Raw genomic sequence first — 21,601 nt, 5'->3', positions numbered from 1 at the left:
TGACCAGTCCACACTTCCCTTTGCCGTTTGGAATTACAGCCGCCCTGCTACGCCGCGTTGTCCGGCAGCAAAGCTCCACCGAAATGTCGAGTTTATGCTGGGTGCAGGCTCAGGCTTTCAGCTTTCAAGCGCATGGATGAAGATGTGCAATATGGGGGGGTAGAGCAGCACTGCAGACGGGACCTTGCTGTAGCAGTGCGACAGCACGTTCTGTCTTGTTTAAAAGGAGAAATTCCTGATTTAAACACCAGGTGAAATTGTCAAATATCTCAAAACTGCAAAGCTAAGTCACTAATAAAAAGTTGTAAAGCCCGGGATGAGTTCTGCACCTAAAGCCAGGGTTGATAAGCCAGTACTTTTTCACGCTTGATTAAGGTTTTTTTAGCATTTTGTTTCAGTAATATCTGTTGTTTAAGGAGAGCAGTTTCTTAATTTCTTTGTCTCAAACTGAAGAGGAGCGAGAACACTCATTTTTACACTGTATGGCCTGAAGCCATTTATTCTGTGTAAACCAACATAGCTGCTTATCTTACGCTGTGGACAGCTAGTTCAGGTTTTGGCAGTAGCCTAGCTGGAGAGGTACAGAGCTCTGCAACCCAATTCAGTCTGTTCCTTACTCAAGTTTTGCAGCTCGGAACTTTGTACTATTGCAACAAGACTCTGTAAGTCCCCGGGGGAGTCTGTTGCCTCTATCACCTGTAGCAGAGTGTGCGCCTTTTTGTCTTCCCCGTCTTTCGGAGAGAGATAGAAACCAAGACACTGAAGAAAAAAAGGAAAACTGCTTTGGGAAAGCCCTTCTGCATCCATTCCTGCTAAGCTAATGTCAAAGCAGCTTTCACAGAGGATCTGCCTTCCTCCTCTTCCCAGCAGAGAGTGAAAGCCAGGTGCTGCTGCTGAGGAAGAGGAAGGACGTGAAGCAGTCTAGTGCAGCTACACAACTACCGTGAGTAGCAGGTAACCAGCCTGAACAACTGGGAGGACGGCTGTTGGAGCTGATAGCTCATCATGTGGAGATGCAGCAGTGGCATGCGAGGGCTGACGGAAGGCTAGAGGGAACAGCAGCAAAGGACAAAACAGAAGAGGCAGAATGAACTTTTTTTTTTTTTTTTTTTGCTAGAGTACCAGCGGGTGATGGTTCAAATACGTAGAAACTGACTGCAGAGCTTGCTGCTCCCAAGGATTCCAAAGCTCACTTTGGTTGTAGTCAATCTAAAGCATGAAAAAACACCCTTTGGAGTCCTTACTGGACTCCTGTTCCTTGTTTTCCACATAGAATTGTGAACAATGGGATAATAAATACAGCAGAAGCTACACCCAAGTCCTGTTACCAACTGGTATGAGCCATTTGATGAACAAAACCTTAAATAAGATAGAAAAAGTAATTCACCCTTCCCGTGCCATTAATTCTGACTTGTGCGTTGCTTCTGTTAGAACAGCCTGAACCAGCAGATGTTGTACTTCCCCCGCTGATGCCCCATTTCCCCCTCTCTATTTCCAGTGTCGGTGAGGAGCTCCCCTTGTTTGTTTTTTCCATTAACCAGGTGTTTCATGGGAAGACGAACAAACCAGTCAGAGACTAAATAAAGACGTTTCCTGCACCTTTCCACAAAAAATGAGAGACAGTAAATCCGCCTCTTCTTCCAGAGCCTCTTCGCCAGCACAACTTGAAGCCACTGAGAAACTGAAGCAAGTCAAAACTAGGCTGCAGCTGGTGGATCTGGCTGGTAGCGAGTGCGTCGGTAAGCGAAGGTGTCTGTCGATGGGCAAGGATCCTCCCAGATCTGGGTTACAATAGTTGCCTTTACCTCTCTATGCAGGGATATGTGCTGCCCGGCTTTCGCACAGGGGGTGGTTTAAACCCGCAGATCCTGACATAAACAAAATTTGTGTGCCTGATTGTTCCCGTTTCACACCGGGTTCATTTTAACTGGAAAACTGCATAAGCGTAAAATAAGCTCAGGGCGGTTACCCATATCATAGGTACATTATTTGTTCAGACTGGTTTTATTAGGCCTGTTTTTCTACGCCAAAAATTAGCATGTCTTTGTACAGAAATATTTAAAGTGCATAAATTATTTAAATATGACAAATACCTGTAATAATTGATACCACCATGTGTGGGTTTTTCTGCCTTATTATGGAGGAAGTTAGTGTTGAAAAGATAATACTGTTTTCACTGTTTCTTCAAAGCATTCCCCCCCACCCCCATGCACGCAATCATTTCAAAAACTCGATTATTTCCTAAAGGACAAGCTTTCTTACCAAGAAAAGCCATGCAGCCAAACGTACCATTCCAGAAATAATGTTTTGAAAACTGAACCAGTATTATGAAAGAGTCTTTTACTTCACTGCCAAGAATTCTTGCTGTTCTCACTGTTAAACTTTTGTTCTACAGAGAAACCTAATAGAACACATTACTTTTTTCATGTGCTCTAAGTGCTGGAAACTGTTTGGTAAACATGTAATCGAGCAACAGTGTGTGTGTTTGCTCCCCCAGTTCAACCAGGACACAGGTTTACGTGGTTTGGGGCTCAGCGGGGCTGACCCTCCAGCGCAGCCCAGAACTGCGCTCGCTCACACGAGCGTTAGGCCTGGCCCAGCACGTACGGCCAGCTAACCTCTGCCACCGGCTGTGAAGATGTTAGACTTACTCTGCTAAAAGCGAGGGCAGCTGTTAACTCGTAATTGTTTTAAGATGTGGACAAATCCAAGCGAGCAGCAGTAGCAGGCACCTCGCGCGCTTCCAGTGGACCTCAGCGCCGTGCCTTGTAGGCTCCACAGCCATCCCGCATCACGTACAGCATTTGCTAAGGGCTCCCTTCTTAGCAAACTAGGTTTTGGTTTGAAAACTTGGCTAAATGCTTTGTGGAAATTCATCTGACCACATGCAGATAATCGGCAGGTTAAGCAGGTACCCCCTCACCTCTTTGCAGTTCTCTGCTTTAGGGTGACACCCGTTGTCTCAGGAGTCAACTTTCAGTGCCTGTAACAGAAGCCTGGGGCTGGCTGGAGACACAGACCCTGGTAAAGTCAGAGACGTGGCCTGTCTCAGATCATTGCCGCCCTGTGGCGGGGTCTCCCGAACTGGTTTGCTCTGTGCCTCTCTGAAAAGACACTCTACCATTCCAGCCCCATCCTCTCCCACAGTCACATCGCTCCAGCCCTCCCTGCCCAGTCTTCTGGGTTTTGGTGGGGGTTTTTGGGTTTTGGGTTTCTTTTTTTTTCCTGTTACTGTGTCTTTTCACACTTGCCTCTTGAACACCTCTCTTGTTCTCCCAGTTGGGAAAATACTGGCCTGAAGGAAAAACAGGATCCCTGGCCCCTCTCTGTACAGCCTCTTTGTCTCTCTAGAGGTGGGACAGAAAGCAGCTGAGGAAACTGCTCGCCCCTCCTCACCATCCCACTACCATTAGCTCTGCCCAGCATGGATCATGTGCTCTGGGTAATGAGAACTGATTGCAGACGCAGCTGTAGCTCATCCCACTGGCCTGAAGAAAGGGTGAATTTGAATAGTGTGAGGCTGAAGGTTAACAGCAAGTTTCTCTTCCCAAAATGGCAGAGGTAAGGACAGGAGGAATTAATTACTCTTACGTGCACACTCATCCAGACTGAGCCCAGAGTTGAGCTTGCAGCACCTCTTGAAATTGGTGCAACTTGATTTGTGGACCAAACCTTGCCAGTTCAAGCGCAGTATAGCGACGTGCCGCTGGGTGGGTAGAAGGGCATCGGTTTCCTCTATCAGTTTTCTTACCGCAAATCATACCACAAGGGACAGCACCTTATGGCGAACATAAACCCCTCACGCTTATGGCTGCTGTACAGGTTTGTTTCTGCAGCTATGCCATCAGTGTCACTCCTCTTCTTACTGAGGAATACAGACGGGGCAGTTACCTGGATTATATTAGAAAAAATGGTGGAACACAACAGGCTTCTTTCTGGAGACACCGTGGACTGACAGTTTCAAAAGCAGCATTGCCTTGTCTGATCTCATGGTGTTCTTACTATCTCAGTTCCGTGATACACCCAGAGCCAAGATGCATGGTACAGCTGAAGAGATCAGCTTCAACACGCGCTGCTTTAGACTGTCTCCAGGCACTGACCCTTCTTTAACCTGCCCTCCAAGAGCAGAAGTACTGAACAATGTATTGGCAGTCTGGCGTAAACAATCACGGCATCCTGCTTTTGGCACAGGTGGATCAAAGTCATGGCGCAGAATTTGGGTTCAAAAATGCTGCATCAGAAGTAGCTGATACAGCAACAGGATTTCTCACAATTACAACAGAGGCAGCTTTGCTTAGTCTTACCATTGCCTTGTTCTGCGCTGTACTAGGTATGTCTGGAGTGACAGGTGCGGCACTGAGAGAGACATCGTTTATTAACCGCAGCTTGTCTGCCCTAGCCGACGTTCTGGGAGCAATAGCAGAGCAGCGCGCTCACGTACCGTATCGGAACAGCAAACTTACGCATCTGCTGCAGGACTCCGTAGGTAAGGGCTTAGTCTGACTTCTGTTTAACAGCATAGATTTCTTTCCCCAATCTTTTCCCTCCTTTGCTGTGTAAAGCTAGAAGATGATCTTGTACTCCTCCCCTGTCTGTGAGCCGCTATTCAAAGACTCTGGCTTTGGAGCAGTGTGAGCACACAGTGAGTTCTGAACTCCTCCTGCATTTGGCTAGACCTGGCCGGTCCCAAGGTTCTGCTGAGGAATACGCTTGGAATAATCACACCACCTCTAATAGGATTGTGTAAAGGGTAGTAACTGCATTTCACTGGTGTTTCATGTCGGGTACAGTTTACAAGCTTCAATCTTTGTTACCACAGGGTGTAGTCACATATTTGCACGTTCCTTAACATTGTGCCCTGTAACAGACAAAGGAGGGACGCAGAGCACATGCACGGTATTGTGCCACAACTCCTCTCTGTGTTCGTGTCACCTTCTCTTCGCCAGCTCCTCATCCTTGCAGAAACGGTTTTAAAGCAAGCGTAGTTCCTGCAGTAACGTCAGATTTGTGCCCACCCATATAGTACATTAGCCCACTTTCCTTCAGCCAGAAAGCTTCAGCCCTTTAGTCTCTAGTTCAAGGCATTCACAGTGACTGAGGCAGCAGTTCTTCAGAGCTTCTGAAAGACCATTACTTTTTTCTTCAACTTTAAATTTCACCTAGTGCCGGAGTCCCCGGTCTGAAGAGAGAAAGCCAAAGAAAGAACTGAGTTTAGGAGCTTTGCTGTACGGGCACTGAGCTTGGTTTTAACCATGCCTGCTGTATGACTGGTGACACTGTTTAGGTGAAGTGTTGAAAGTGGCAATTTCCTTATTTGTTTAATCATTCTCTGTGATTTTCTAATAAGTCTGCTTTGCTTTACTGTCACACAAATAAGCCATTTGGCCATTATCCTGAATTTACATACACTTGAAAAAGCTTAATGAAGTGCCCAGACCCATAACGTACATGCAAACTAATGGATGAAGCTATAGGGGGGAAAAAAATCTACATTAACAATTGTGAAACATTTCTTCTACTGGGGCAAATGTCACACTGCTAGATATAGACTTCCCTTGAAGGAGCTGCCTGGTTTCAACAGCCCTCTTCACCTACGGTCTTCTGCTTCATAAAAGCAATGGTAGCCTATGCTGTTGTTGTGTCGATCTGTATGTTACCAGTGTATAACTTACTGAAAATAATGAGGTAAAGAAGGACGTTTTGTCTTTTTCCTGCTTTTAGGAGGCGATGCTAAGCTGTTGGTGATGCTGTGCATCTCTCCTGACCAGAAGTACTTAACAGAATCAATGCAGTCTCTGGGATTTGGAACTCGTGCTCGGCAAGTTCAGAGAGGGCAAGTCAAGAAAAAAAATTTCCCAGTGCAGAGTAAAGCAAAATAAAACCAAAGACTCCTGTGGATTAAAGTATTATTAATGAGTTCCTCAGACCGAAATGTATATTGTTGTCCTAAAGCCATTCCTTTAGATACCAACTGCCAGATAAAATAAACAATCCTCAACGTGGCATTAGCAAGCCATAAACCTGCTGATAATGTTCTCGCTCCAAAGATAATAGTGAGCATTGACAACAGCTACCAACCACGGTGGAATGGCATAGAAATAAATCGGGCTTTTTTAGGAAAGCTACTTCAAGACATGGTTTTGGTGTTGTGTTTCCTTTGGGCAAGTAGAACTAAGTCAACAGAGCCCTGATTTAGGATGGCTCGCTTCCGAAAGGCCAAGGGTGCGTTCTGTTTTCTCAGTAGAAGACCAAAGTCTAACTATCATTCCAGTGCTTCAAAGCAGCAGGTGAAATACTCCCCCTCAGCTTGGGTTAAAATGAGACATGTCACTGGGGCTTGCTCTTCTGCCTAGCACGGATGGGGTCACGCCTAGTCCACTATCGACAGGTAGGGGTGTAAAGGAACCCATCAGCTGCACGGCATGGAGTTCTGTTCTCTGCTTTTGGGTAGGGAATGATGGCACTAGTGAGGTGGAGAGAAAGGAGTAAGGCTAGAGCTGTCACCCTCTGGCACGTAGCTTAGGAGGCCAATGAGGGATTATACCACTTTTCGAAAACACACTCAGGTTAAATGGTTGGAGTGAATCCCAGCTCTGCTGAGTTCACTAAGCCTGTTTGGATTGGGTTTTTTCCCTCCGTGAGTGCCGAAAGGCCCTGAACTACAGGCCCTAATGGCGGCTGGGGCCTAACCGGTACCACCGTTCTAGCAGCAGTCTGGCCTGACGTTTCACGGGCGTTTCTGAAGCAAGTCAACCACATCACAACCTTGAGGAGGTGCCTGCGCATCACAAAAGGGTAACTACGCGCTTCCCATCCATCGCACGAATAGAACACCAAAAACCCAGCCTGTGATACGATGCTTGTCAGCTTCAAGAGGCTTTCACCCTCTTACCCCAACGTTGAGACAACATCGTGCAGGGTTCGGGAATGAAGTTACACTGGGAGAAGTTTCAAGGAAATTTAAGCATTGTTAAAGATGAGAAGTGGTTCTGAAATGAGTAGTTGGGTTCAGATAACGTCTGATGTATTTTATGCCCTGTGTTATTGCTCAGCAGATCCACTCTGAATTTTTACCTCCAGCAACCTCTCTGCCTCTAGACCCAGGAGAGAGGTCACCGGCAGGTCACTGCAAGGCTTAAATTGCAGTGGCCTGCCCAAAAGGCTGCAGTTCATAGTACTCCAAGTCACCTAACCTTCACAAGCATAAATGTTTATCCAGAGATTATATACCATACTATTGTTGGAATTTCACCCTCCGGTGCCCAGAACATTAGCATCACGACTGGAGAGCTGTGATGACACTTGTTTTGCCAAATACTGTCAATAGGGTAAAAATGCCTTAACTTCACCTGATCCCAGCAGTAACAGAGAGGTAGAAAAAGACTCTGGACACGGGACCTTATGAAGCTGAATGGTCACTAAAGCAACCTCAGGTGAGAAAGTGTCAGAGCAAAGACTGGTAGCCTGCCAAAGGAACCGCAGGAGCGGGCAGCTTCACGCTCGCCTTAGCCTCGTGGCAGCTAGGCTACTAAAGCAGCCCAGATCAGCGCTCTCCAAGAGGTTCAGTGACAAGGGAGGGCTGGCTGACTCCACCAGCATCTTTAAGTAAGTTCCTCAAATATTTTTCAGGATTTGGCATTTCCTAAGTGTTCACAGAAATGTAACTTGTCATGCACTGCGCTCTTTTTTCCTGGAGCTTCTCTTCAAAACTTGGCATTTATTTACAAATCTGTGTGATAGGGGAAAGGCAGCGATACTTATTGTTAAAGCGGAGAAATAAACCCCTCAAACATCAGCGAATACCAAAAGTTTAAGTTTCCACATTAATATTAACTGCCAAATCGTGCATACGCAGCGTTCCCTACCCGTTTCCCTTGTCAGCGCAGCGCACCCCTCGCTGTTCGACCTACGCAGCGAAGTGTGCAGGACATGCAGGGCAGCAAAGTTAACATTTTGCTCTAGGAACGTTCAGTTTTGGAATTTCCTGCGTTACAGACATGATTGCTCAATCCCAGCGTCAGCTGCGATGCTCTGAAGGAAAGGGTAGAAGTTGTAAGGGTGAAATAGCTTTACTCCAGCATCTAAGCTGGACTATCTTCTGCCTGAAGGTTCACTCAGACCTGCTAAAGGGATCTTCAGACATCTAACTAATGTACTGAGGAGCAAGGAAACTCGTGTGTGCAAGGCCCTACACTGCTGTAATTTTTTAAGTGTTCAGATCTTTCATGCTTTGAAATAACAGCTATGTTAGACAAGCACGTGTGACAGATACTCACAGAGCTGCTTCAAGGTCTCCTTTGTCGACTAAAACCTATCCCGATAAACCAGTCCTCGTCATCTTGACACTGTAAAGCTGAAACACACGTACCAACACTGGGAGAGAGAAAGTCATAGTTGAAAGACTTCTAATAAATGGAGACAGGAGGTCAGAAAGGCACCAGGAAAAAGGTGGTGGTTTTTAAGAGAGCCCCTGCAGTCTATTTGCTAATACAGCTTTGCTCTCTGGGAGGGCAGGGGCACAAGCAAATAAAATATATAAATAAAAAATATAATAAAATATAAATAAATAAATAATATAATATAAATAAATAAATAAATAATAAATAAATAAATAAATAATATAAATAAATAAATAAATAATAAATAAATAAATAAATAATATAAATAAATAAATAATATAAATAAAAACTATATAAATCAGGGGAAAATCCTGTCAGTGAAGCCCACAAGGATGTAATCCAGAGCTCAGCTGGCCTCTTGGTGCACTGAAGCGCTCCCACCCCTGCCTGCTCAGCCGGGAGACGGGGGTCACTGGGAGGGAGTGCTGCGCTCGCCTCCCCACGACCCACGCGCCTTGGTTAACCTTTCACGGCTGGGCTCTCCTTCTCCTCCCCCGGGCCCCCGCCACCTCCTGTGCCCGTTCAGCCCCTCCACCGCCCGCTGGCTAGCTGTGGGAGAGGGGCAAGGCTCCACACGGCGCCGCAAGGCACCGCAAACCCCAGCCACCTCTCGGACCGGCCTTCAGACGCCCCTCTCGAACTTACTGCGCCTTCTTCCTTGCCCTGCAGATGAGCTGAGCAAACCATTTTAGCGGCAGGAGCTAAGAGCCTCCACCTCCTCCTCAGAAAGCCTACCCATTATTGAAAACGCCGCAGACAAGAGAATTCGGTCTCGTGAATACTTTGGTATTCAGCATCGTGGTTTAGTGTCGCGTTGGCCAAGGATGGCGGAAGCCCGGGACCCCCAGGGTCTGCTGTTCGTGCCAACGTACCACGAGCACCTTACGTAAAGGTGGGAGCTGCCTCCGCACTGCGAGCGGCCCTCGCCCCGGCTCACACGTCCTCTAACCCACGGGGCCAAGCACCCTCCCAGAAAGCAGAAAATGCAGCTGCAGTTCAAAGCCAAAGGGTTTGAGCTCGTGCCTCTGCCCGCACAAGTGAGTGCTCGGGCTGGTAGGACATCCAGCAGCTCTGGAGAGGGGGCAGGGCTCTGCCAGACCAATCCCCAGGTCCTAATAGCAGCAAGTGCTCCTCTAGGGTAAAATGCACAGATGTGCACACACAGAGACCCCCACAAAGTTAGCAGAGGAAGTCTAGACGTATCTAGAATCAGACAGTAACCTTCAAGGTACAAGTCCAGGATTCGGCCCAAAAGCATGGACCGGTGCCCACATTTCTCTGTGGATTCATCGCTACAGACAGAATTGATCCGCGCCGGTTGTTGGTTCCCCTTGTAGCGAAGGCAAAGGGATCAGCAGGATAGATCCACGTTCAGCAAGTGCCTCTGCCTCCCCGGTCTAGCGAGGGAGTCCAGGCAAAGGGTTTAGAGCCGCAGCTCTCGGTTTGCCGCACCCAGGGAAACTGATTGTGCAAGGACCTGATTTTTTTGAAGGAGATACAACTGCTGTGGAGATTTTTCACTTATTTTTTTTCAACCTTGATCCCTACCATACCTGCCCGGCTCTAACGTTAAACTCTGCAGCACCTGTCCAACACGCTTCCTTTCAGCCTTCGCAAATCTGTCCCCAGCCCACTTGGAGCACCCGCCTTTCCACACAGGGGAGGGCAGCGCGCAACGGGGCACAGCAAAGCCTACGGGACAGGAGCTGCTCCCCGCCGGTTCCCTGTGAGGATGGGGTTTTTTTTCCAGCACCCACAGGGAAGAGCTTTGTGCAGGGCAGCTTACCACGCTCCGAGAGCTGCCCCACACCGAGCACACTGAGCAGTTCATGCATTCTGCACCCCCCCCGCAATCTTCCTCACCACCTGGGACCACCCTTGTCAGCAGAGCCCAAGGAAGCGATGTGAGCCACGACTGCTTAACAGTGCTGCATCTCATCACGGGGTTAAAAAGAGCAGCCAGTGCCTTTGGCCCACTCTTAAAGAAAAACCTTGACCTATGCTGACGTTTGAAAATTATATATTTAATTTCCACATGTGGCTTCATGCCTTGGCAGCAGCCACACCACAAAGAGAGGCTGCTCTTGGTTTTAGCCAGGCTAGGAAAACCATAATTAACATTGGAAGAGTCACAAAAATGTTTAATTCGTTATTAAATTGCCGATTCCATTTTGTGAAGCCCTTTTCCAACCTTCTGCAGAATGCGAGGCACAGGCAGAACGAAGCGGTTCTTGGAAAAGGCTTTCGGCTCCTGCTGCGGACACTGCTGCAGACCGGTGGGCTCGCGAGGCCCTCGCAGCCAGAGGAAGGGGCGGCAGCATCTGCTCAGAGCGCAGGAACGCCAGGGGTACCACGGCCTGCCACAAAACCAACTCGGCCTTTGTGCGATCACATTAACCATAGCCCCAGCCAGACAAAAATGCAAGCCACATGCCATACAAAGGAGGGCACAGGGTGAGCTAATTGAAGGGCTTGAGCGAGGGAAAACGTTGCCTACAATTCTGTCTTTTCTTACACCCGTTTTTATCAAACCAGGTTTTATCCGGCCATGCGTTTGCCCCTTTTAATTTCATTTATATAAAGGCAGACAAAAAAAAAAAAAATCCAAGATGAAATTTGAGCCTTCTTGAAGCCATGCAAATACCTCCTGGGAGACCGGGAGAGCAGACAGCTGCATTCAGTTTGGTTTATTTGAATTCACCTTTAATAAATGGAAAGGTGCCCGTGGCCTTGACTAAGGTTGGCAACACAACCGAACAATAACCGTCCCGAAGCTGTGTCTAAATATTCTCTGGTGACATTCAGAAGCGAGCATTTCACAGGATTCACCCCAGGGCAGGGACAACTAACGCAGCAAACTGATGGGCCACTGCGGTGCCCGAAGGGTTTCGGGCTGTGCCCGGCAATAGGCGGGCACCAGGGACCGAGGCCCGCGGCTGCGAAGGCGGGCGAGCGCCGCTTGTTTCGGGTGCCCCCCACGGCCTCCCTGGTGGCACCGGCGCGGCGGAGCCACGCGCGCAGGGCACTGAAGGCACCAGCTAACGTGTCGTCGTGCTCTGCTGCACGTCCCTCTCTGAGCTCTTGGGCTGTCAGGGCGTTTTCAAGAGATGATTTTGTCCGCCCCCTCACTTCGTGACAACACTCCCCTCTGCCTGTGTTTTTACCTAAGATTGCAGATTAAAGGAAAAAAAACCCAAAACAACCCCCTCCCCCAAAAAACTGGGAAAAACTCCCCCCCCGACCCCCCAAAAAAAAAAACAAACCAAAAAACTCCACCCCCCAAAAAAAAGCCAAGGAAAAACTCCCCCTCCACCCAAAAAAAACCCCAAGGAAAAAAAAAAACAAAACAAGAAAACACCAACAAAAACCAAAACCAAAAAAACAAAAAACACAAATAAAAAGAAAAAGCCAAAAACCCCAACCCACCCAACGAAAAGATTTGATCCCTCTTCCCCATGCCCAAGACTCTGAGACTGATCAGGCAAAGCATTTGGAAGAGGAGTCCCAAACTCAGTATTTCAGTGACATGACACAATGCTCCGAATTCACCTCGTGTTTGTTCAGTACATCCCTCGTCTCTGATGACTCGGAGGTTAGGCTCGGGAAACCCACAGAAATGCTTAAATGCTGAAGTGACCAGACACACCCAAACGTCAGTAACAGCTGTTCAAACTCCAGGGCCTAAATTCAGCAACAAAGAGAAGGGAATTGCAGCACTCCAGCCATCAGGACCAAGTATTTGGCATCAGATTTGGTAGAAAAAATGGTGTTGGGGAAATCCGTAGTTAACACACTCAGGGAACAGGAGGTTTGCACATCTTATCCGCAGACTTGCGGGTTTTAAAGCTGCACCCCTGCTCGTTTCCCTGGGGAACCACAGTTAAGCTGAGTTATCACCCCCCTGTTCTTCCAGCTCCTCTGGCTTCCTCCAACACATCACAGAATCCCAGAATCCCAGGCTGGAAGGGACCTCAGGTATCATCTAGCCCAACCTTTCTGGGAAGAGCCCACCCCAGACAAGACGGCCCAGCACCCTGTCCAGCCGACTCTTGAAGGTGCCCAACGTGGCCGAGCCAACCCCTTCCCTGGGGAGATTATTCCAGTGGTGACTGTCCTCACTGTGAAAAATGTCCCCCTCGTGTCCAATCGGAATCTCCCCAAGATCCCCCTTGTCCTCTCCATGTCCCTCTTTCTGCTACATGAAATTACTGTCCTGGCTGGGGCGAGTTGCTGCCCAGCAGCTCACTTAAAGGCAAGCAGCAGGAGTGATTTCCCCTCTCATTTTCCTCTGGACTTTACTAATCAGTTCCTTCCCTCTTCTAAACAAAAATAAAAAGAAAAATAAAAAGAAAACAACACCCCACTCCCACCCCACTCCTATAAAAAGCTTTGGAAGCCACACCAGAAGCTCTGAAGATCCAAGAGACACAAGATAACTTCCTCCTTCACTTCAGATGGTTGGGTTTTAGCAGCTTGAGCCTCCTCCACCTCTTCCTGAGCACGCACACACGCAGTCACTCAGCCCACTACGTGCTCTGAGCCGGCATTTGGAATAACACACGCTCCAGGTTCAAACTCGCAACCAGCTTCAGAAACGTGAGCATTTTGCAGGGCAGGAGACGCATCAGCAAACAGTCCTCGATGCTTTAGCCGCAGGCCTCCGACACTTCCACCCCTACACGCTTTGGCCAGGCATCGCCAACATTCCCGGCACAACGTGCCTGACACCTGCTCTGATGAGTTTCATCTGTGTTTGAGATCCAGGCATCCACACTCCTTTTCTCCTGACCCTGCCTGGGGGAGATGGCTCAGCGCGGGTGGACACAAGCACTTATCCACACACCGCTTAGAAAGGAGCTGGAGGAGCGGCCCGTGCTGCTCCGGCTGAGTCTGCTCCAAGGCTGAACCCACGCAGAACGGCTAGCCAGTGCTTAACGTGCCGATGCTCTCAGCGCTTTGCGATGCAGCTGAGCTTAGGCAGCCGCACCCGGCAGGTTATTTCGTGGTGTTCTGCTTGTGGGAAGCGCTTCCCAACAGAGATCAGAGTTCGCAATAGGCTCTTCAATATTGCGGCCTCCAACCAGGGACACCTCGCAGAGGTGGCACAGGGCTCAGTCCGGAGGGACTGCAAACTGGGTGTTGGGAAGGTACCAGGCAGTGCAAAAGCCCCTGCCCAGGCTACCGCCAGGGGCCATAAAGGGCATCGTGCCTCTGCACGTCCCCCGCTGGTGCTGCCTTATGCGGAGACACGTGTCCCATCTGCTGCCCTCCCAATCTCCACCCAGAAGAAAGGCTTTAAAACGCCTTTCTGTGGAAAGCTGTTGTAGATTCACCGCGGACATCTACCAGCTGGAAGTTACAGCAGTATCTTTTGCTACTGTTCACTACCTAGTGCCACGAGAGCAGAGAAACCCCTCTTGGCAGCAAGCCCCTTAGATCAGCCAAGACACAACAGTCACGTACCCGTTGCATTCTTTACCTCTCCCCTTACCTTGGCTCATGAAGGCTCTGAAACTGCCCATACCAGCCACCAGACCAGCAGCTGTGATGTGGGGAACAGGCAACGGGCAGTATAAAGGGAGGAAAAAGAGGTCCATAGTCAGCTCTGAGCCCCACTTCTGCTCACTTACCAGAATCTGGTTTACCTGCTAGATTTGGCACGGCATTTGCAACAGCAAGAGGCAGGATGAGACTGCGAGGCCTGAGCACTACAAGCTGTACCTGCATGTTCACCAGCATCATCTTCATGTGAACAAGGAGAGAAGGCTTATGATGGACACGTTGATGTAGACACGGCGCGACTGCAGGCAACTCTCAACAGCCACTTTCAGGACACGGGATGCAAGACACAGGTGTGCTGTTTTACAGCATGAGCAGGTTTGTGTTAACCCCTTCCACCTCAGTCCCATAAATCCTGGCACATCAAAACATCACAGCCTTTGCAATCCCAGCTGCAAGTCATGAGCTCAGCTCTAAGGTATACAGAGAAAAGGCACAAGAATTGATGAATAATGAAAATGAAAAACGTGAAGTTGCATGGGGACACAGGGCAGAGGAAGAGAAGTGAGCTACCTGCACAGTCACTGTGCGGGTGCTGGGAGGGCTTCTGCTGGTGAGGATACGGCAGCTCCCAAAATACTGGTGGAAAACCTTCCCTGCTCAAGTTACATAGCAGGGAAATGCAATGCCTGGGGAAGCTGGGCACACAGCTACTGCCTCCTGCCTCTCACATCACCAGGACTGCACCCAGTCCAGTTGTGGAGCTTGTATGGGCTTAGATGTAGCTACAGGCATTACGTCTGGCCAAATTCAGGCCAGCAGAGCAGCCACCTTCTCCACGCTCAGACTTCTAGGAGGCATCCACCTCCTCTCAGCAGAGATGAGCACCCACACTCACAGGTTCGCTCCTGCTGCGTCTCTCCTGAAGCGAGCCATGCACTGCCACGGGACGGCGAGGTGGTTCCTCTGCAGAGCGGACCAAGCCAGGCCTGAGGAAGGGGAGGTGTCACTGGGGACACCTCTGCCCATTCGCAGCCTTCTGCCAGGATATGTTTTTGGAGACCCCAACCAAGCACTCAGGATACCAACACAGTGACCCCTGAAATGCCAGCTTCCCAGGCAGGATGAGGTGCTCATGCAGATCCACAAGGACCTGTTATCTGGGGGTACACAGCTGGTTCCATACACAGTTAAATTACCCACACCGCTGACCCAGCCGGTGACCACAGCCCAGCACCCACACGTAGAGCTGCTCCACAACAGCCGAGAGGGTCCTGCACCACTGGTGCTTTTGACTCCTACAGTGAGCAATGTTCGGGCAAGACTGAGGGGCAGACAAGCCCTACCCCACCACGGCTCTCCTTACTTCTCTCCTGGGTACCTCATCCACAGGACCACGACACTGGAAGCTGCTGGTAACTCTCCTCCCAGAAGGTCTGCAGAGACATTCTCCTCACCCTGCCTTTTCTCCTCAGAAGGGAGCTAATTTCCTGGGCTTTGATTGCCCTCCTCTGTAGCACCCTCCACCTGGACCTGCTACCAGCTGCAGGAAGAAAAACACCTGAGCTACTAGCAACACTTTCTGGCCCCTGCTCGTGGGCAGAGGAAAGCAGCTTAGGGACACCAGAAACCACCTCATGCTCCTCCATGCCCTGGATGCCACCACTGAAACAGCTGTCCCTGTTGTCACCGTGCCTTGTGGGGCTCTGTGCTTTATCCAGGCATCCTCTACTTGGGGAGAAATTGTACTTGGAGCTTTGTGGGCACCTGTCTGGAGTTAAGGCGGCAGCTCTGAGCCTGCAGGGCAGCATCAACGAAGCATGGCCAGAGCAGTGGTGGCAGCAGTCTGGGGCAGCAGCTTTGGGGAGTCTCTAAAGCTTGTTAACCTTAACGAAGGTGGGTTGTCCGAAAGCTCAGCCGATGCTCTGGCAACGTCCTTGGGAAAGGCAGCCTTCAAGAGCTCCTACCCTGCTCTGTTTATCCTGAAAACAGGATAAAATCCATGTCACAGCTGTAGAGCTCTCCCTTAGCATGCTAGCCCTGTATTTTTCAGCAGTAAGTCTGCTTTGGATCTCAGAGTGGTTTGTGCTGATGCAGATCAGAAAGAAATGGTTTGTACCCTCTCTATTATTTGCAGTGCAAATTTTAAGCAAAATTGTACCCAGCTGCTCCCACAGCAAACCCTGCCGCTCCTCCCCTGCCGCGGGACGTGGCTAGCTGAATGCCAGCGCCGGCAGCCGCGCCGGGCTGGGACTGGCCGGGGGCACGGCCACTCCAGGGGAAGGCCCTGTCTCTGCACCCCCAGCCTCAAGGCATTTCTTAAGTGTGAATTTGGAAGGTTCGAAAAGGTTTGGAAGAGGTTCAAAAACACACCCTTACTTGGTGCTGCCTTCATTGCTGTTATGGCATGAGCCCTTTGAGCAGTCCTATTGCCAAATTTTCCCTTCAGCCAGGTATGCTGGGAAGGATTCCTTGTTTTTCTTATTAAAAGCTGTGAGCCTTACACAAAAGCATGAGTCAGGCAGCTGGAGCTTTAAAAAGGAATCATAGTGTACTGCAACACCTGTGAGAAATGAAGGCAAAAGTGGCAGCATTAATATTGTCCCCCTGGCCCCTGGTGCCTCACCTGCCTTAATGCACCCACTCCGGTGACCGGCGTGTCTTTCTCGACCATACCAAGAACAGGAGCTCCCAAAAACGCATCTCGTCACCCATTAGCACTTCAACGGAGGGATATGGGAGCCCTCTGTTCCTGTCTGACTAGAAGGGCCACGGGCAGAAAGTCCGCGCTAGCCACTGGAAGATCGTATGGGCAGAAAACCCTCCCTGACCCCAGCAGTAGCTACGTGTGCCCAAGGAGAGGACGGCGGCGTTGCCGGTGCTGCCGGTCCTGCAAATGCAGAGAGCTCAGGATCCACTTCAGCAGGGGCTACAGGCGAAAGCCAGGCCGGCTTGCCAGGCTCCCTCCATACACACAGAGAGCCATTTAACCCTAAATATAGGAACGCAGCCCACAAGCCAGACAAGAAAGATTTCAATGCCACTGCCAGGAACAACAACAAACTGCACCACAGACTTTATTTCCAGCGGTGGGTAAGCACGGGTGCCTCAGAAGAGGGCAAAAAGCCTCCTTGCTCTCATCCCCTGAAGTTGTGCATTGAGGAGATAAAAGCACCTGGCTTCCTACAGCGCATGTTTTTGCTCAGGGATCTCAATCCCAATAGCCAGAGCTCTTTTGAATGCACTTGGGTCTGAGACGGTGCGGGCGGAGGGTAACCCTGCAGCCAGCAGAAATGTGGGGAGCAGCGCCTCGATGCCACGGCTCCAGTCTGAGCCCCCGTGGTGAGAGTGAGAGCCGCGTTCAAAGCTTCATTTTCTAGGAGGGTGGGGAACGTGGCTGTGGGAATCGGCTGCTCTTGCCACGATTGTCAGACAACTCAGCCTATTTGTCCGCTGGTCATAGCAAAGAGGCTGAGTACATTCTGTGGCTAATGCAAACTAATTTTTCCTACACTGAATGCTCTGCTGTCACTGAAGTATTCAGCAGTATTTTCCACGTGGTGGGTTGAGACCTAAGGATTCTAGCACGTGCCATATCCAATTATCTCATTGCCTACTGGGAACAGCAGTGATTAGAGAAAGAAAAATAAAGACTGGTATAAATGTATTTATGAGATTAAAAATAAAAAAGTGAGGCTGACATTTCCAGCAATAAAAATAAAGCAGAATTTTAAAATACCACAGCTATGCTCTGCAATAGCCCATATTTGCTGTCCCTGCAGTCTACCAGAAAGAATAAATACGATTTTTGCTCACTACATCTCTGCGGTAGAACAACAGACTTCCAGTGCAAGGGGTGCTATCCACATCCTGCTCTACTGAATACAATCTCCTCCTTCCAGAGTTCAGGGTCCAGAAGGACAGATGTGGCTGGTACCTGGCTGACCAGCACAGCCATGTCCCCTAGAGCACGTCCCCAAAAAATGGGCTGCAGGGACACAATACGTGCCAGCAAAGGAGGGGTGGGAATTACTTTGAGGTAGGTTTACTTTATAAAATACTGGTTTGAATCCTACCCAAGGGGGTCATGAAGGCGGGCTGTGAGAAGCGGCAATAGGCAAGTGATTGCAACAATGTGCAAATATCATTAAAAATTCAGTATTGAATTAAAAATTCAGTATGTGTGATTTCCCGGGTGTGGCTGTGGAAACACTCGGTGATGGTGCCCTGGCGCCTGCAGAGGATCTGTGCAAAGGGTGCTCACCCCAAGCGGAGGCAGCTGGACGATGAAAGAACAACTGCTTCAACTGAGCGGTATCCAAGGCTTGCCAACACCCGTGCGGTGCCCAGCGATGCCCCACGCACCACGCTGAAGGGAACAACAGGCACAGAGCAGGCGCGCAGCCTGGCCGCCTTGGCCACGGCCTCTCAGAGTGCATCCCTCCGTGCCTCTGGGGCTTCCTGCTGCAAGGGCGTACGGCATCGAGCGGGCTCGTCGTCCATAAACCCACTTCTCATGTTCAGGTGGAACTTCCCGTGTTCCAGCTTGTGCCCGTGGCCCCTTGGCCTGGCGTTGGGCACCACTGAAAAGAGCCCGGCCCCATCCCCTGACACCCGCCCTTCAGGTATTTACAGGCATTGATGAGCTCCCCCTCAGCCTTCTCTTCTCCAGGCTGAACAAGCCCAGGTCTCTCAGCCTTTCCTCACCAGGGAGATGCTCCAGCCCCTGATCCCCTTGGCAGCTCTGCGCTGGCCTTGCTCCAGCAGCTCCCTGCCCTTCTTGACCTGGGGGGCCCAGAACTGGCCGCAGCCCTGCAGCTGTGGCCTCACTGGGGCAGAGCAGAGGGGGAGGAGAACCTCCCTCGCCCTGCTGGCCACGCTCCTTTCCATGCACCCAGGGCACCGCTGGCCCCCTTGGCCCCAAGGGCCTGGTGCTGGCTCAGGGTCACCTCGCTGCCCCCCAGCACCCCCAGGGCCTTCTCAGCAGAGCCGCTCTCCAGCAGGTCCCCCCCAGCCTGTGCTGGTGCGGGGGGTTGTTCCTCCCCAGGGGCAGGACCTGGCACTCGCTCCTGTTGAATTCCCTGAGGTTCCCCTGGGCCCAAACCACTTCTTGGAGAGGATTTTTTTGACCGAATGCCGGCATTTCACACCCAGAGGCCGAGAAGCAGTGCCTTTGCCCCCAGCGTCGCCCCGGCGCCCAGCGGGAAGAGCCGCCGCGGTGCTGCCGCGCTCCTCGGGCGCCGCCCCGCGCCTCGGCCCGGCACTGCCGCCGCCCCGCCCGGCCCCGGCCCTTCCCTCCGCCTCCCCCGCGTGGGCCCGTCGGCTCCCAGCGGGAAGGGCCGAGCAGCCCCGCGCGTGGGTTAAAGGCTCGGGGCCCCGTGGTTAAGATAGGGGAGAGAAACGGTACCTGCCGTGGGGCGGGAGCACCGGGCCAGCGGGGCAGGCCCGGGGCTGGGCTCCCCTCAGCCGTCCACAGGCTTCTCTGGGAGCAACGCCCCAGGCACTGCTCGGTGCCGCAGCTCAGCCCGCTGCCGAAGGGGACATGAGGGTGGGAAGGCTCTGCAGAGGGACCGGGACAGGCTGGATCCATGGGCCGAGGCCAGTTGTGTGGGGTTTAACAAGGCCAAGTGCCAGGTCCTGCCCTTGGGTCACACCAACCCCAGGCAACGCCCCAGGCCTGGGGCAGAGGGGCTGGGAAGTGCCCGGCGGAGAAGGCCCTGGGGGTGCTGGCTGACAGCCGGCTGGGCATGAGCCAGCAGTGCCCAGGTGGCCAAGGAGGCCACCAGCCCCCGGGCTTGTGTCAGCACTGGTGTGGCCAGCAGGAGCCGGGCAGGGATGGGGCCCCTGTGCTCGGCCCTGGGGAGGCCCCACCTCGAATGCTGGGCTCAGGTTTGGGCCCCTCGGGACAAGAAGGGCCTTGAGGGGCTGGAGCGTGTCCAGAGAAGGGCAGCGGGGCTGGGGCAGGGTCTGGAGCACAAGTGTGCTGGGGGGCGGCTGAGGGGGCTGGGGGGGTTTAGCCTGGAGAAGGGGGGGCTGAGGGGAGCCCTTCTCGCTCTCTGCAGCTGCCTGAGAGGGGCTGGAGTGAGGGGGGGTTGGTCTCTGCTCCCAAGTCACCAGTGACAGGATGAGAGGGAACAGCCTCAGGCTGCGCCAGGGGAGGTTTAGGCTGGAGATGAGGGAAAATGTCTTTACTGCAAGAGCGGTCAGGCCCTGGCACAGGCTGCCCAGAGAGGTGGGGGAGTCACCAGCCCTGGGGGTGTTTAAAACACATGTAGACATTGCACTTCAGGGCATGGTTTAGAAGGCCTGGGGTGTTGGGTTGGCGGTTGTACTTGATTTATCCTAGAGGTCTTTTCCAACCTTAATGATTCTGATTCTGTATTTGTTCCCTCCTTCCTCCTCCACCAGCTGGTGGGCTCCAGGAGAGAGGCGAAGGCAGGGGCCTCTCCTTGGGTACCAGCAGCCTGGGAAGGGGAAGGCTCCGCAGCAGGAGCTCTGAGGTACGTGTACAGGCAGGTGCAGGGGTGCAGGAGGCAGGGGGAGGGCCAAGGAGCGCTACCAGGAGAAGCCTGGACAGCCTGACCAGGAGACACCCTACTCCAACCAGGGAAGCACCATTGCTGATGGGCAAGGAGCTACAGCAGGGAGCTTGCCCACTGGTGTGAGACTTTATGATCTGTTCTTGCTCAAAAGTGTTCAGGCTCTTAAAACACTGTGTCAGCCATCAGTGTCTCAGACCTCACTGCCAGGAACTCCACAGAGAAACAGCTCTCACTTCATCCAAAATACCTGGGGTGTTCTAGCACACCCCTTCAAACCTTACCTCCACGCAGCCCCCCCACTCGGCATGCCTCAACAGACATCAGGCACAGTTAACATCTCCCCGTCCCGCACTTGTATCACTTCAGTGAACACACGCTGGATTAGCTGGTACCACGAGAAGCCCAGTCCTCTATATTCTGGTCAGCAGCAATCCACCCTAGGAAGCAAGGTGCTATTACTTGCCAAGCAAAGAACAAAGGCAGCCCTTCAATTAGATAATATTTGCCTATAATTTAATTTCACCTCCAGAGAAGCTCCATCTGTAACCAAACCACCTCCTTCCGACATCCCTAAACCAAAGCTGGATGAGCCTCTCAAGTCCTTAAAAAAATTTATATATGGGACAGAAATACTACAATATTGAAGTACATTAAATTTATTTTTTTTTTAATGCTACCCTCAGTGCAGAACCTTCCTTTATCCATGCCAGACACCAGGCCAGCAGTTAGGTGACGCAGGGCAGAGCACTCCTCAGTAGCACTTTGCATCACGTGGGCCGGTGTGCCTGTCCTCGGATGCAGCCCCCGGGAGGGTGCTGGCAGGATTTCTCTACACCCTTGGCAGTTTGCACGCTCAGTTATCTGGACTAACTGCCATGAGCAGCTTAACTGGTCTCTTGAGTTAGATTCAGTTCCCACTAGTGTTCCTGCTGACTCCAGCCTGCTCGACCGGGCTCTCAGTGCCTGACAGAGGCCCCTTTGGCAACGTGCTCCGAGAGTGGCAGGGAGGAAGAGGCTGCAGTGCCTCCGAGTTCGCCATCACAAGCCCACCTCACGTGGTTTACAGTCCGGCAGCAGATTCAGTTCTACAACCTACCAATCTCCAGTGGAAAATGTCACTGACATGCACCTCTTGAAACAAAAAATTATAAAGATACACAA

At 51.3% G+C, this 21,601-nt stretch overlaps 1 protein-coding gene across 3 annotated transcripts in view; it reads left to right on the top strand.

Moving 5' to 3' along the window:
- The window catches only part of KIF25 (kinesin family member 25), a 42,756-nt gene extending 36,621 nt beyond the window's left edge, over positions 1-6,135 (top strand). For all 3 annotated transcript variants that reach the window (XM_075089621.1, XM_075089623.1, XM_075089622.1), the window contains 3 exons: positions 1,542-1,739; positions 4,331-4,486; positions 5,722-6,135. In XM_075089621.1, coding sequence (XP_074945722.1) covers positions 1,542-1,739; positions 4,331-4,486; positions 5,722-5,879 — 512 coding nt within the window. In that variant the 3' untranslated portion in view covers positions 5,880-6,135. The remainder of the gene's footprint in view (positions 1-1,541; positions 1,740-4,330; positions 4,487-5,721) is intronic.
- The last annotated feature ends 15,466 nt before the right edge of the window (positions 6,136-21,601 follow it).

This window comes from Phalacrocorax aristotelis, chromosome 3 (assembly GCF_949628215.1).
Source record: "Phalacrocorax aristotelis chromosome 3, bGulAri2.1, whole genome shotgun sequence".
In the NCBI taxonomy this organism is placed as follows: Eukaryota; Metazoa; Chordata; class Aves; order Suliformes; family Phalacrocoracidae; genus Phalacrocorax; species Phalacrocorax aristotelis.
The sequence above is the reverse complement of the archived record's forward strand: the minus strand, read 5'-3'. Positions and strand labels throughout refer to the sequence as shown.